Below are 16,546 nucleotides of genomic sequence, written 5' to 3' on the forward strand. Positions count from 1 at the left end.
GCAGCCGTGCCACGGGCTAGGCCAGCCCCTGCGCCCCCGCCGAAGGGCGAGCTCTGCACACGCGTGTGGCGATAGTCACCCTCGGACAGGCGCCCCCGGCCGTAGCAAGACGCCACCACCGCCGCTGCCAGCGCCGGGGCCGCGTGCACCCAGCTGCCGCGTGGCCTCCACCGACCGCTGGGCCCCTCAGGTGCCGGCACTGCCAGGTCGCCGCTCCTCCGCCACAGGGCTGGCACGCGCGGACCCTGCGGCGCCAAGCTGCTGCACCCCGGCGCCGGCATCACGCAGGATAACGCTGGGCTGCTGCACCCCTGCAGCGCCGGGCTCCTCCGCCCCGGGGATGGCTCGTCTGCATCCTGCAGCGCGAGGTCGCCGCACCAGGGTAACGCTGCGTTGCGGCACCCCGGCGCCGGCATCACGCAGGGTAATGCTGGGCTGCTGCACCCCTGCAGCGCCGAGCTCCTCCGCCACGGGGCTGGCACGCCCGGGGGGGCGAGGCTGCGGCACCCCGGGGTGCCCGTGCTGGGGCTGCGGCACCCCGGTGCTGGCAGGAAGCCCTGCAGCGCGGGCCTACCCCGCCAGGGGGCGCCCGCGCCCGGCGCCCGCAGCCCCGCTCGACCGCCGGCGGCCGCTCCCGGAGCCCGCAGCTGCGCCGAGGCCGGGCGGGCGGCAAGGAGCAGCCGCGAGGCCCGGGGCAGCCGGGAGGACAGGGGCAGCATGGCTGCTGTGGCGAACCGGCGCCGGTGGAGACGGGAAAGCAAGATGGCGGCACCGGCGCAAGGGACGCCGCGCGCGGCCCGCTGGGAGTTGTAGTGCCGGCGGGAGGGCGGCTCCCCCCACTGCCATATAAGGCAGGACTACAGCTCCCAGAAGGCCTGTGCGCCTGCGTAAACAATCAGGCCCTCTTACGGGCTAGCGCCGAGGGGCATGCTGGGTGGGCAGGTGGGGAGGCCGCCGCGCGGGCTGCTGGGAGGTGTAGTCCTGCCTGCCTGCCTGCCTGCCAGGGAGTCTCCCCCTGCATGATGACATATAGCTTTGAAATGACGCAACACATTGAGTTATGCCACCACGAGACGTTACTTCCTCATTCACACTGCATTGGGTTGGGGCAGGGCCTTGCGGGGGGTTGCTTCCTGAGCTCTGGGGGGTGATGGGGGGGGGGGGTTCGTCCCGCCTAGTGGCTCCAGCGGCGATGATTTTGGGGTGCGTCGGGCACTGCCGGATCCTGGGTGCTGTTGCAGATACCCCCACCCCACCCTAATCATCTGGCCCGGCTCGTTAGTGCCAGTGCAGCCTGGTTTTGCAGGTGTGCAGCGTCTCATTGGCCTGGAGGAGCTTGTGCGAGCACAGACCTGGGACTTTACGGGGTGACCTCTTCCATCAACCCCCGTCCCCGGCTCTTCCACCCCTGGGGCTGTGCGGACAGCACCCCACCAGAGCTCTGCTGCAGCGAGCCCATGCTGCGATCTGGGCTTTGTGAGCTGCTGTCAATCCCCATGGAGTTGGCACAGGTCCCCAGGCACCGAATCTTGCTCCTGACCCACCACCTGCAACCACCTTGGTGCGGGCTGCAAGGTAGCACGGAGCTGCCCTGCCTGATCCGCGCTGGGTGATGGAGCTGGCACGTCCGAGGGACCGAACATGCAGCCTCCCAACCCCTGGGGCTCTGGGGAGGTGGACGCCCCTGTCACAAAGCCTCTTGCATCACCTGGAAATAACACGTCCTTTGCAAAGCACGTGAGCCTGGCAGCAATTAAGCTGCTAATATCTGACCCTGCTGCAGCAACGATGCCTTGTCCTTGCAAAGCCTTGAGCAAACCGGGGTGTCTGCAGCAACCAGACCTGGACAGGAGAGGTTCAGGAGACCTCTGTGGCTCTTGGAGATCTCCCTGAGGCATCCTGCTTTCCTGCCAGGCTTCAGGGCAGCCCGGCTGCGAATGCCGGCTGGCCCATGATCCCCTTTCAGGGTGCACGTGAGAAAGGGAGACCCTCAGCTGCGCCTCTTTGGCAGGCAGCCGAGGTGTCAATGGCACCGTCACGTGTGTCTTTGCACCATGCCACTGGCTCCGGGCATGGGCAGGGGCTGGCACTAGCAGGTGCCTCTGCTATCTGAGAGATAGCAGCTATCCGGGTGCCTTGCAGTTACCAGACGGCCACATCTGTACCAGGGCTCATCATCACTGACGCCAGGGCCCACGGCTGGCACTGTCCTGGCACAGACCGTCTGCGGAGGAACGCACGGGTGATGGAGCCTGCTCCCTGCCTGGCATCCGATCTGATGAGGGATGCATCTCACACGTGCCACGGGCCGCTAGCTCTGCTCTCTGCTTACGCTCTCAGGTTCCTGCCCAGGGAGGGGGCTGCCTTTCCATGGGGCACACGGGTGGTGACGCTGTGCTCCCGGGTCCAGCCCCGGCTGTGCCTCCCCTGCAGAGCTGGGGGCTTACACACCTTCCCCCCCTGCGCAGGGTGCTGAGAGTCGCAGGGTCTGTGCAGGGCAAGAGCTGGGAGGTGACTTCAGACCAGACACCTATTCATGCCAGAAACCACTGGCCATTGCACCTGGTGCTGCATAGCAGGTGGAAGCCTTCTCTTCCCCCCACGGCCTCAGCAGGGACAGGCAGGGCCTGAGGAGGTACCCACTCGCTCCCCAGCTCTGCCATGGCAAGCGGGGTGCCAGGATGCAGCGGGAAGGGGGCTACTGGCCGCACGCTGGGATCGGTGGGTGCCGGCGGGGCAGGCTGGGAGGAAGGGGGGGCTGTCAGCCGTCTTCAGCGTGAGTCAGAGCCTGGAGTGCAGAGCTGCTATTTCCCTTCCCATCTGTCTGTGTTGACGGGGACACGGGAAAACCCAGGCGCTGTCTCCACCACTCTTCCTCCCCCTGGCCGGCTGCACGCCCGGCAAGGAGCCAGGGCCCTCTGCTCCATGCTGCCACTTGTCCCCAGCCAGCAGCCGGGGCTGCACAGAGAAGTGACCCAGAGAAATGTCTGTGCGATGTGCTGGGTGCTGGGCACCGCCAGCCTACACGGCACAGGGGAGAGCCGGGGTGACCAGGCGAAGAAGTATCCCAGCAGCTGGGGAACCGCGACTGTGTTCCCAGTCTGCTTCTCCGAGGGGGCACTGGGGTTCATCCCTGTGGAGTTTAGCTCATTGATGCTCTGCCGTGGCAGGGGCCGGTGCAGCCGCAGAGGATGCAGAGCCCCCGAGGGACAATCTGGTGCAGTTCGGTCCAATCCAACTCCCATCTATTACCGGCCCACTCAGATATGTTACTGTTGAGCCCGGTTCTTGGGTTGCATGTTCCAGCCATCAAAGCACCAGCCAGCGGGTCCCGGCACGGATGGATAACACCGCTGTCCCAGGCTGCTATACCGGCAGGGAGTTGATGGAGGGAGAGATGCCAGAAGATCCCTGTAGATAGGTGAAGAAGGCTCTGCCTGACCGCAACCCTGGTGATCAGGAAGGTGGCAGGCAGACCCCTTGACCCGTCTGCGTCCTGCCTCGGTGCACTGGCCAGCCCGCCTCGCAGACGGTCCCTGGGCACTGCTGGTGCCAAATGCCTCAGAGGAAGGGGAAGGGGAAACAACCCCCCCCCCCCCCCCTCAAATCCAGGAGCTAAATTCTGCATTGGAGAAAGCCCCTTCCTGATGCAGCAGCTCTGGATGGGGGGATGGCGGCGCAGCATATGGCCCTCCCTGCCTGCATGCATTAGAGAATAAGGCTCTCTTGTGATGCTAAAGGGACTGCTTTCATTGGGTTTCCTGGCGGCAATGATGTGCCCCTGCACAGAGAGGGCAGGGATGGGTGCAGGCCTTAGGAGCACAACTCTGGTTCTCCTGCTTCTAAATCCCGGCTGCTGGAGCTGAGAGAGGAGTCCCTGTTAGGGCCCGGCATGAGTCTGAGCAGCTCTGAGGTCTCCCAGTAGAGGGCAGTAGTCTCTCGTGTCACGCACATGCATGTGAGTGTACACATGCACATGCACACACACGCACACACACACACACACACTCTCTCAGACTGGTGACTGCACCCAAAAACTTGCCACGAACTTTTTTTCCAACTACTCAGTTGTTTTAATAAAAGATATTGCATCTCCTCAAACAACCTGGACAGCCCATGTCCTTAGACCAACACGGCTACAACCAAGAACCCAGTGTCTCTCTCACAGACATCCCAGAGCCGTGGGGCTGCAAGGGACCTGTAAAGTCACACCTAGTCCAAGCCCTGTCCAAACCAACCCGGGCAAACCCATTTTCCAAGCTCTTGGCAAAAACCACTCAGTCACCCCTGGTACGGCACCAGACATCACACCTCACCCTGTCACAGGGAAAGCGGAGGGACCACAGCCCCCAACGTCTTATGGTTAATACACCTCCATGTAATATACCCCCATGACTCTGCTACAGAGGAAGGCAACCCCTCTGCTCCTCAAGTCAGTACCAATCTGACCGAGGGAAAAACTCCTTTTTGACCCCAAATGCAGCATTGGTTGGACCCTGAGCGGAGGGATAAGACCCTCTAGCCAGGACCCTGCGAGTTTGGTCCCAGCAGGAGCATTAGACTCACTCAATTAGGACAACCCAAAAGGAACAGCATGTCGTGAGCATTGCTTTGTCCTGCTCTGCCCTGGAACCTGATCTAGTTCCCTCCATCCCTAGCAGTGAAATCTTGGCTTTGTTGAAGTCTGTAGCAAAAGTCCCACTGACTTCAGGGATGTGGGCGTGCGTGGGTGTGTGTGTGTGTGTGTGTAAAGACTACACCCCAGGCACTAATGCTGTCTCTGCCTGTAGCTTCACAACCAGCTGGGGCCAGCTGGATGGATGTCTTCATTTCAGACATCCGTTCCCTAACCTGAAAAGGCTCTGAGCCCCTTTCTGTGAACTCATGGTCAGTCCCACCCCCTGCAAGCTGGAACAAAAGATAATGAGCAGGGCACTGCCCATCACAACAGTATTTTGCCCTCTACTTTTTGCCCAAAAGCATCCCGAACACAAAGGGTTTGGGGGACCTGTCTACTCCCCTTCCTTGAAATGCAGCTAGCTCTGGGGTGGAGCAGATCAGCTGTTTATCAGTGCAGAGCAATGCAATGCTGTGCAGCAGGATAAGGAGAGTCCTGGATCCAGGGAAAGCTGCGGTGTGGAGAAAGGAGGGAAGGTGGTTGTAGGGGTTGAGAGATCTGAGGATGGGGAAACTCTCTGTGCAGTGCAAAGCAGAGAAAGCCTGCTGCCAGAAAGGCAGAGTGACCAGCCCGATGCTCTCCAGGGCCTGGCTCTCCAGGGCCACGTCCCCCACCAGCATCCACCGTGGCACTGCTGTGAAATCAAACCTGACAGCTGTGGATGCAGCCCCGCTGCTGGGGTCTGCAGAGGAGGGACTGTGCTGGGAGCCAGGGAGCACAGTGCTGCCTCTGCCTCTCCATCTAGCATAGAGCTGAGCTCCTCTGCGGCGAGTCCCCAGCTCAGCCCACGCTCGAGCAGGGATCACGCTGCAGCGGACTGGAATAGCGGCGCGTGGGCTTTACACACAAATGCAGCCGCAAGGCACGGGGCAGTACACAGAAGCCTGCACCTAGGTAGCTAGGGATACCCCTGTGCCTCTTGCAGAGATAGCCCCCAAGGCAGGCTTAGCAAACCCCATAGTATGTACACGGGGATCTCCCAGGCTCCTGAGCTTTGCTGTTTGCCCCCTCCCCTGCTCCCTTGCTGCTATATGTGTCAAGGGGATTAAAACCCTCCAAGGCGCTGGGTGATGGCAGCAGCCCAGCTGAGGATGGGGACTGAGCTGTGCCAATGCTCCTGCTGGGACCAAACCCAGAGGGTCCTGGCTAGAGGGTCTTGCCCCTCCACTCAGGCTCAGATTGATGCTGCATTTGGGGTCAGGAAGAAATTTCCCCCTTGATCAGACTGGTACTGACCGGAGGGGTTTTATCTTCCTCTGTAGCGGGGGGCACAGCTCCTCCTGGGATCTCTCCAGTGTTTATTAACAACCTTTTCTAGAAGCAGGACGTCGGCCGCTGCGGTCCCCCGGCTTTCCCTGCGGCAGGGTGGGGTGTGATGCCTGGTGCTGTGTCAAGGGTGACTGCAGTTTTATGAAGAATTTAGATGCTGGGTTTGTCCGGGCTGGTTTGCACAGGGCTGGTCCTGCCTCGGGCAGGGGTTGGACTAGATGTGACTTCAGCAGCTCCCTGCCAGCCCCACATCTCTGTGAGTCTAGGACTCTCCAACCTGACCACCTGGTAGCGTCCAGTGAAGTAGGTTGTTGCCTTATGCCTCTCCGAACCAGTTAGTCCGGGGGTGGGCAAATACGGGCCGCAGGCCTGATCTGGCCCACCAAGTGTTTCTATCCAGCCTGCAGCAAGTCCCTGAGCCCTCAGTTGGGGGCTGTAAGGAGTGGGCGGGCAGGTGGGCAGCATCTCTATGAAGACCACCCAGGACCCCTGTGCACAGGGTGCTCTGGCCGGGTGGATGGCATGGGGCTGAGAGCGGGTGGGAAGCAGCATCCAGAAGCAAGATGGGCAAACAGGGGCTGGGAGCGTGGGGCAGTGACAGCATGGGGCAGAGTCACAATCAACTCTCTGCACGTCCCCATGCGTGGAGCCAGTGCCTGCGTGGGGAGCAGATCATGGCTCTGCCCTGAGCACCGGCCCCTCATTGTCACCACCCAGCAATCCCGGCGCTGCCTGCCCGTTCCACTCCCTGATGCCGTCCCCTGCCCACTTGTGACCCCCTCCTATCCACCCGGGCAGCGCACCCTGCCCATGTGGGTCCCACGGAGACCCTGGGGCTAGATTGGTTCAACTGGCATCTCTCTGGTCTTCCCCCCCCAGCCCTCAACAGCTCACCAAAACTCCTTAAGTGGCCCTCCAGCCCAAATCATTGCCCACCTCCGGAAGGTGCCAGTCTGCCCTGCTTCGGTCTGAAGGAAAGTGAGTCCCTGTGACCCCCAGACTCATTGCAGCCACTTCGGTGCTTTGCATACATTTATTCAGAGCCTCAGTTTTTACAGTTTCCATTCTATAGCTGGTGAAGGATGCCTCCCTTACTTTGCAGGAGATTTCCTTTTTACTTGTGTTTTGTGTCCAGTTGCGTTCGTCTGGCAAGGCGTGTTCAGTTTTATATTCAGGAGAGCAGCATTTCTACAAATTGCTTCTTCTAAGTTGAGGGGAACGTGACGTGGTGGCCAACATGCACGTTAGGTTTCCAATGGTTGTATCGTACAAAAGAGCTGTTACCGAGAACTGGACCGATGCTTTCTCTTGGTCATGTCCTTCAAGGATTCAGGACTGATAGAGCTCATCCATTTCCACCTGCTCTGTAGTCATAAAAAAACAAGCTGTTTTTTTGGAGGGGAGGAGAGGGTTCAAGCATTCAGCTTTGCAATGAGCTAGTTTTCAAACTAACCTGGCTGAGCACACAGAGATGAACTGAAATCAAAGCAATATTCCCCTCTGCATCGGCTGCAGTGACTATCGGTATCCGAAGCTGGAAAAATCTCTTGGTTCCAGGGGCTGAGCCAGTGACTTCCAATAAGGCGAGCAGGCTGCCTTCCTGTAAACCTCCAGTCTCAAACTGTGTGGCTCAAATAGCACTGTCGTACCGATTAAAATGATTAGAAGAGATCGAATGTTCTCAGATGAATGGAAGATGTTGTTTTCATTGCACCAAGCCCCACGAACTTCTCCTGGCGTTTGAGACACCCGTGGAGCATTGCTGGTCACCACGTCCTCGAAGGGTATGGACCTAATAGGTCTGTCCTTCCATGTCTGGTCACCACATCCTTTAAGGGTTTAGATCCAGTAGGTCTGTCCTTCCATGTCTGATCACCACGTCCTTTAAAGGTTTAGACCATGTAGATCTGTTCTTCCATGTCTGGTTACTACATCCTTCAGGGGTTTCAACCTGGTAGATCTGTCCTTCCATGTCTGGTCATCATGTCCTTTAGGGGTTTAGACCTAGTAGATCTCTCCTTGCTCCATCTTATTAAGCTGCCTTCTGACTGTCCAATGCATCCATGAGTAGTAAAGTCTCTGCGGTGTGCACAATGCCCTCCATTACATTCAAGCAGCCCAGCTGGCTCTAAGTTGGGCTTTCCCAGCTACAGTTTTAGGCAGTGTCTGGTCCCACAATTGCAACTTAGCTATTAATTGGGCTGACAATATGTGAGCAAAAGAACCTACCTCTGTCTGCCATGCTGACGGTGTAGTGGAGACTGGCGGCTGGTGGCCGAGCGGCAGCTCTCATGCTGATGCAACCAAAGGGCAGGTCTGCAGAGCTAACTATTTTTGGTTTCTTTGCAGTGCCGTAAGCAATACCCAGCATTGGCACAGGGCACGTCTAAGGAACCACTGCCAAGGCAGGGAGGCGCTTGGCTTACTCATGGGCTGCCCGTGGCCCCAGCTGGCTATCGATCCTCAGGAAACTCCCCGCTCGGCTTGTCTAGTGCATCAGCCGTTCCCCTCTGCCTGACATCCCCGGCCCCTGCACATCTCCAAATGCCAATTACACACTGATCAAATTGTTCGTGCTGATGAGTCGGAGGGAAAATCATCTAGAGCATCCAATAACCCAATTACGCCTGTAAACAGTTATTAGCCGAACTGGCAGCTGAAGAGCAAATAAACACACAACCAGCTAGGCCCCGGCTCTGCTCCGTGGCCCGTTCTCTGCATGTGGGCACGCTCACGCCTCCCGCTGTGATTCAACGTGCCAGCTGTGTTGCTGGATTAAGTGCGGGAGCTGCCTTTGGGGAGGCATTGTTGCTACCCTGCCGGTAATAAGCTGCAAAGCCACACGGAGAGAGCGGTATTATCTCATACCACGTGGCTCCTGCGCGCGACCAGCCGGCGGGCTTCCCCGGAGGCTTTAAGGGGCCGGCGTTTGATGGATTTGTTGCCATGGGACACTTCACTGACGAGCCTGTAAGGCGCTATACCCGACTCCCAGTCCTAAGGCCTATTCCCAGCTCTGACACTGCCTTGCTGTGGGACCTTGGGCAAGTCACTCAACCCTCTCGGTGCCTCAGTTTCCCCACCTGCCCCTTGTCTGTGTCAGGCCTGTCCAACTCACAGCCCAAAGGTAACTGCAAGGGGTTAATCTGCAGTCCCGGGCTCCTGCCCACCTCCCACTCTGGTTGCAGCAGTGGCTTGGGTCAAGCCTCTGGTTTTTCCCCCCTCTCTCCTTTGCTTTTACTTCTTGCCCCTGCCCCAGGGGCAATGCAGCCCACAGTGCCAGGGAGCTGAGGGTGGTAGTTGGGATGCCCATGTGGCACAGAGCAGCAGGGCACTCCCGGGTGGCATGCAGCCTGGGCAGCCCCTGGCATACGGCCACTTACAAGTTGAACAGTAAATTAAATTGTGGGATATGTGAATGGCTTGCATCTGCATTTGGCCAATGCATGCATAATTTTACTTTATGTTCCCAATCTATTCAGGGCCTGCCAGCCCTTTTTCCCATGCTTGGGGCTAGAGGCATTTCTTTGTGAATGCTGCGAACAAGCCGAACGTGGGCTGTGAGCTTTTCGGGGCAGGGACAACCTCGTACTCAGGCTCCTGCACCTGAGTGCAGGGCAGCCTGAATGCACTGGATTACAAACAGATGTTACTTCTTCTGGGTGATCTGTGGCAGTCTGACCCCAGCCCAAAGCAAAATCAAGCTGGGGATTCGAGCCTGAGGAGGGCAGGGGAGAAAAGGCACTTTCCTCCCCTGCTAAGAACTCTCCCCTCCTCCAAAAAACAACAGCATGTAGCCCTTGCTGAGAACATCTGCTTCCAGATGCCTTGGAGGAAATAGAGCTTTATTTGACCAAGGAACAAGCCTCTGGAAACAGCATTGTTTGCATACAGCAGTGGTTCTCAACCAGGGTGCCAGGAGATCCATTGGGGGGTGCCACGCAAGGTTAGGTGTGCAAACACCCGTGCAGGATTCACAAGATAAACCAAGAGATTATAAATAGGGATCCAGCAGCGTGTTAAAATGATCCTGCCCAGCTGTGGGCTTGCTGAGGTCTTTGCAACAGAAGCATTGCTCTAGGATTGGAAGGAGGAGGGAAAGCTCAGGGCTGGCATTTTCCAAAGAAGGTTGAGAACAGCTGGCATATCCAGTCTGATTCCCCGGGATTTCCTTGCTCATCTTGCAAAGGATGCCCTGCAGCACGACAGGGCAGGAGCAGTACCTGTGCCTTGGAATAAGAAAACTATAGGGATACTGTGTCTGTCTGGCATAAGCATCAGGGGTACATGGCTTAGGTGGGGGGGAGTGTAGAGCTACTCTGGTGACACACAGCAGGGAAGGCCCTTAAAAAATAAATAGCAGCTATTATAGCTTTCTATCCGTGGTAGCTCCTCCCAACCCAGTGCTAGCAAAATCTTTTCCCCTGTGCTACAGGGTCTCTGTGTCACCTATTTCACAGCTAAGCTATTACAGGATGTGGACAGACGTGTCATTTGAACTTGTGTAATCAGCATCCCACTGTCTTGAAAAATTAGCAGAGAGATGACCCAAGCCCCTAGCCAGGGGGAATGTCAGCCAGTCTAGGGGAGAGTTACCCGTGAAGGAATCAGGGGGGAAATGCGAATCCTGGATGGGTTTTGCCTGTCCGTGGCTATCTCAGGCTAGTCATTTGATAGAGGCAAACCAGCTATTACCTTCCCCCTAATGCCTAGCAGCGAAGCACTTAATAGCCACCTGCTGCCTGCAGTTACCATGGGATGGATGCAGAAAAACAGAAAGGATCGTCCAAAATCTGCTGCAGCGAGTATGACTCCAGCCAGTGTGACATCCATTCCAGCCAGCAACAGGGGTCTTGACCACCGTAAGACTTACAGCCAGGAAATGTTTAGACTCATAATAGGCCTTAGGCTGTTCAATGAGAGGATACGGCGTTGCTATTTGCTTGCATGAGGTTTGGCTAAGAGGAGAACAGGAGAAGGAAATGCTATGAATCTCTGAATCTCAGGGGAGAGAAAGTCATAAGGTGGGATCCATTTTCAAGAGCTCAAGAAAGATGGATTGAAAAAAGCCGGGGTAAAGTTTGCAAGGTCACCTGAAGTACATGGAGGGTTTGATGAGAGGCAAGATGAGAGATGATGCAGAACAGGCTGCAGTGCTCAATGCCTTTTTCACCTCTGTCTTCACAGACAAGAGCAGCTCCTGGACTAATGTACCACGTAGCACAGTCTGCGGAGGAGGTGAGCAGCCGACCGTGGCGAAAGAACAGGTCAGGGACTATTTAGAAAAGCTGGACATGTACAAGTCCACAGGGCTGGATGTGATGCACCCAAGGGTGATGAGGGATCCGGTCAATGTGACTGCAGAGCCAATGGCCATCATCCTTGAAATCTTGTGGCGACTGGGAGAGGTCCCAGATGATTGGAAGAGGGCAAATCTAGTGCCCATCTTTACGAAAGGGAAGGAGGAGATGCCAGGGAAATACAGACTGGTCAGCCTCACCTCAGTGCCTGGAAAAATCATGGAGCAGATCCTCAAGGAATCCATTTCTAAACACTTGGAGGAGAAGGTGATTAGGAAGAGTCAGCATGGATTCACCAAGGGCAAGTCACGCCTGAGCAACCTGATCTCCTGCTATGATGAGATGACCAGCTCTGTGGATATGGGGAGACCGGTGGATGTGGGGTACCTTGATTTTAGCAAGACAAGGTTCTTTGGGTGCATCTGATCTCTTTTATTAGACCAACTTAAATAGTTGGGAAAAAAAATTGTTAGCAAGGCTTTTGATAGGGTCTCCCACACCATTCTTGCAGGCAAATTTAGAAAGTCCAGGTTGGATGAACGGACTGTGAGGTGGATAGCAAACTGGCTGGAGCATTGAGCTCAGAGGGTGTAATCAATGGCTCGATGTCTAGTTGGCAGCTGGTATCAGGGGTCAGTCCTGTGGCCAGTTTTGTTCAATGTCTTCATCAACAACTTGGAAGAATTGGAGGATTGGCCCAAAAGACATCTCATGAGGTTCAACAAGGACATGTGCAAAGTCCTGCACTTAAGATGCAATAATTGCATGCATCAGTGCAGGGTGGAGGTGACTGGCTGGGCAGCAGCTCTGCAGAAAAGGACCTGGGGAAACAGGGGACAAGAAGCTGAATAGGAGCCAGCAGTGTGCCCTTGGTGTGAAGAAGACTAATGGCATCCTGGGCTGCATTGGTAGGAGTGTTGCCAGCAGATCAAGGGAAGTGATTATTCCCCTCTATTCAGCACTGGGGAAGCCACATCTGGATTCCTGAGGAAGGCCAGATTAATGCATAGGCAAACTAGGCACATGCCTAGGGCCCTAAGTGAAGAAGGGGCCCAGCTGTTCTTATTTTATATATTATAATTATTGAGTGAAAAAAATATATACAGTATTGAGTAGGAGCCCATGAATTTGTCTGCCTAGGGCCCACTAAAGGGTTAATCCGGCCCTGGTCCTGAGTCTAGTTTTGGGACCCCTGCTACAGAAAGGATGTGGACACATTGGAGAGAGTCCAGCGGAGGGGACAGAAATGGTTGGGGGCTGGGGGACAGGACTGGTGAGGAGAGGCTGAGGGAACTGGGCTGATTGAGTCTGGAGAAGAGAAGACTGAGGGGGGATTTGATAGCAGGCTTCACCTCCCTGCAGGGGGGCTGCAAAGAGGATGGAGCTGGGCTGGTCTCAGTGGGGGCAGATGACAGGACAAGGAGCAATGGGCTCAAGCTGCAGCAAGGGAAATTGAGGTTGGGAATTAGGAAAAACTCTCTCACAAGGAGTGTGGTGAGGCACTGGAACAGGTTAGCCAGAGAGGTGGTGGGATCTCCATCCTTGGAGGTTTTGAAGCCCTGGCTCGACAAAGCCTTGGCTGGGATGATGCAGTTGGGGCTGGTCCTGCTTGGAGCAGGGGGTTGGACTGGATGTGACCTCTTGAGGTCCCTTCCACCCTCGTTTTCTATGATTCTGTGATGGTAAGGTTTAATTTTAGACAAGCTAATAAGGGACTGGAATAGGTAGATGAATATTCATCATAGTAGCACCTATTAGGTAGGCTCTTAAATATTTTTTACCTTATTCAGTAAACTTCTGGCTGAGCAGGGTCTATTCTGGGATTTAGGCTCTTCAGTCCCGAACTACGGCTCTTGCCGAGTTGTTCACTTGCAGGTGTACTTGTTTAGCACTATTTAAAAACCTAGGTGGGAAGGTCCTGTCCCTAATGGGCTGCCCACCTGCTAGAGACTTTATAATACTTTAGGACTTAGACATTTTAAGATAAAAATCACTGTCAAATCTCAGTAAGATTATTTTGCCTTTAGAAACATGTTAGCCTGAGAGTGATGTAGCCATGATGGTGCAAATACTGTGTGGGAGGCAAGGGTTCCTTAGGTTGATCTCTTTTTTTGGGCCAGCTATGGGATAAAGTTAGATAAGCTTTCAAATGCAAGAGATTCTTCCTCCGCATTTGACAAATGTCTGTAAATTTAGATGTGTGTGCCTTGTATCCATTGTAAATGTTTGCTTGGTAGGCCTTGTCTGTGCTCTTCAGTCATTTATATCTTTTCTATATTTTGTTACAGAGTTTGCTGCAAACAATGCAGCCATTCTTGTGCAGAGAGCACTTGATTTTGGCGGGTCTGGCTCTTCCAGCCTTTGTTGGTTCTCCGAATCCATCAGAATACAGCCGAGACCCACAAAAGTACTCGGGAGCCTGCGGCCTGTAGAAATCAATGGGCATAGAGGCCCTTGCTGCCACTGAGGACCTGGACCTAAGTGACTTGCCCATGGTCACCCAGGCAGTCTGTGGCAGAGCTGGAGACTGACAGATCACCTCAGGCCCAGCTACTGGCCTGGTGCCTGCATTGACGTCCCCTGCAGAGCAGCCCAGGGGTGCTGAGAGTTTGCTTGCTTGCTTGCTGGTGCGCTAATTGATTTCCTTTCATTCCCCCATCAGAGGACAGACCTGCTGGGCCTGTTTGGAAATCTGTGCTAGTTCTGCCTGGGAAGGGAAACATTTTCTTCGCACAACGCTCCTGACTCATCCAAGAAGGAGCCAGCCTGCGTGAGGACTGCAGGGGACCTGAGCTGATGGGAGAGCTTAGTGTGCTCTCTGCAGCCGGGGTGGGGGGGAGCATTTTTGCCTGGGGATAGCAGGCAGCCGGCTCTCGCATGGTGGGGAACCTCCACCCGGACCCGCTGCCTTCCAGCTCCCATCACTCCTTTTCCAGGGAGGGGAGAAGACCCCGGAGCTGCCGCACTTCCAGCCAAGATCCCAGCTTCCATGTGATCTCCCTCATCTCAGCGCTGCACCTGCTCCGGGTGCCAGGTCAAGCTGCCTGTGGGCATTGCCGGAGGCTTCAGCTGCTTCTCCCTGGGTGCAATGCAGAGGAACAAGGCTCGGTGCTGCAGAGAGGAAAGGATGGCTTGCTCTCTCATTCCCTGGGCCAGACACTCACACCCTCCACGAGACTGTTGCTCCGGTTTGCATCGTGCCTGGGGGCAGAGTGAGGGGAGGCAAGAGCGATGAGGTCCTGAAGCACATACCAGAGCCCAGCCCACGCCCCAAGCTGTCCCCTGCCCAGATGAACTGCCTGGCTACAGGGCGATGGGCACCCACCTGCATGCTGCTTCATTCTCCGTGCAAACGCAGCTGTCTCAGCAGGAAGCACGATGGGATCCCCCACCATCAAGCCACGGCACAGATGTTGGGTGCTGAGCCCCACAGCGGCTCCACCCACCCAGGGTGAGATGCTCTGGAGCCTACTGGGGTGTCTGTGCCCTAGCACTACCCTGCCCCTGCTCTAGGACCTCTGTCAGTGGTGGGCTGGAGATCAGCACCGGGACGCTTTGCTTTCAGGCACCCAGGCAGCTCTGCTGGTGGAAATTTAGGCAGCTCTAGGTGTTTGGTGCTGGCAGGGTTTGGAAGCAGCTGGGAAGATCAACAGTCCTTTAGTGGGAATCTCCATCACCAGATAGCAGTAAAGGGCCCATGATACCCCAGTGCCAGCAGTCCCACTGCCATCCAGCAAGAGGCAGTGACGTATAGTTACTCGGTGTACCCTCCCCCTGTCTCCCAGGGGTCTGTGGGTGCATTGCTCAGCTCATTAGTGAATGGATATCACCAATCAATTGCTGTTAATGAGTTGGTGGCAGAGAAGTGCCTTGGAAATGCCAAGCCACAGGCCCTGGCCCAGTCCCTAGAGCATCTTCCCCATAGGAGGAACCTGAATGGGGGGGCAGAGGACCCCATTGCTCCCACAGACCTTCTTGCCAAAGGGAAGGGCTCTGCTGGCTCCCGAACCCTTGCAAACCCACTGTCTGGGGCAGAGGAGGATGAGCCCTGCACCATGCTGCTTGGGCCCCTGGCTTGGCAAGCACTTCTAACAGGAGAACTAAGAGCTGCCCTGGTCTGGGTCAGACCATAGGTCTGCTTTGCCCAGTCTCCTGCGTCACAGTGGGTGCTGGAAGGGAGCATGAACTAGGTCTGACCCAGGGTTTCGCTCCTCTCCCCCTTGCAGCCTCCAGAATTGAAGCTTGGATGCAGAGGCTGTGCCTCTCATGCTCGTGCTCAACAGCTGCTGATGCATTGCTCCTTTCCTCCAAGCATGTGTCCGGTCCCTTGGCAAACCTGGCTGAGCTCTCAGCTTCCGCCGCATCTGATGGCCATGAGTCCCACCTTTGAATGACAGGCTAGGTGCAAAGGAAATCCCGGTCGGCAGTTTCCAACTTATTACCTACTTGCTTCATGTTGGGGCTCCTTGTTCTTGCCTGGGGGGAGATCGGAGAATCCAAGACTGGCAGAGCAGCGGGGCCGGCAGGGACCTGCCAAGGTCACGTCTAGTCCAGCCCCTGCCTGGGGCAGGACCAGCCTTGTGCAAACCAGCCCAGACAAGGCATCATCTAAACCCTAGGTAAGACGGCTGTTGCTCCTGACACAACACAGACCTTGCACCTGAACCTGCTGCAGGTAAAGCGGGGGGTGGGGGGAATGTCCTGGTTCTACAAAATGTTGTCAATAAATGCTCAAGAGACCCCAGGCAGAGGCCGTGCCCCTGCTACAGAGGAAGGCAACTCCCCCCCAATCTGACCAGGGGGGAAATTCCTTCCTGACCCCAAATGTGGTGCTGGTCTGACCCTAAGTGGAGGAGCAAGACCCTCTAGCCAGCACCCTCTGGGTTTGGTCCCAGTAGGAGCATTGGTCCCCATCCCCAGTCTGGGCTGCAGCCAGCACCCTGCGCCTCTGGGGGAGGCTTAAACCCCCCCTGACACGTAGCAGAAAGGCAAGGGAGGGTGCAACCAGGAAAGCCCAGAAGCCTGGAAAATCCCCATAGGCATCGCTGCACCTAGATCATCCCTGACCAGGTGCTGTGCAACCTCTCCTTGAACCCCTCCAGGCGTGTCCCACTGCCTCCCTGCTCCCACACACCGTCAATAATAAATCCCCAGTGACTTTCTCTTTGCCATTTAGTGTTGTGCAAACCCTTCTCCCGTCCCCCTTCCAGCGTCTCTTTTTCACACTGCACAGGCATGGCTTCGTCAGCCCCTCCTCACCGCCCACCGCTCTCGCTGCCCTTCTCCGCACCTTCGCCAG

At 56.3% G+C, this 16,546-nt stretch overlaps 1 protein-coding gene across 2 annotated transcripts in view; it reads right to left on the reverse strand.

The window, feature by feature from the left end:
- The window catches only part of CLPB (ClpB family mitochondrial disaggregase), a 107,522-nt gene extending 106,785 nt beyond the window's left edge, over positions 1-737 (reverse strand). Inside the window, exon 1 of one of the 2 annotated variants that reach the window (XM_019481765.2) lies at positions 80-737. In XM_019481765.2, coding sequence (XP_019337310.2) covers positions 80-719 — 640 coding nt within the window. In that variant the 5' untranslated portion in view covers positions 720-737. The remainder of the gene's footprint in view (positions 1-79) is intronic. The other variant, XM_014603423.3, reaches the window with a different exon arrangement.
- Positions 738-16,546: the final 15,809 nt, after the last annotated feature.

The sequence above is a fragment of the Alligator mississippiensis genome, chromosome 1, assembly GCF_030867095.1.
Source record: "Alligator mississippiensis isolate rAllMis1 chromosome 1, rAllMis1, whole genome shotgun sequence".
Lineage (NCBI taxonomy): Eukaryota > Metazoa > Chordata > Crocodylia > Alligatoridae > Alligator > Alligator mississippiensis.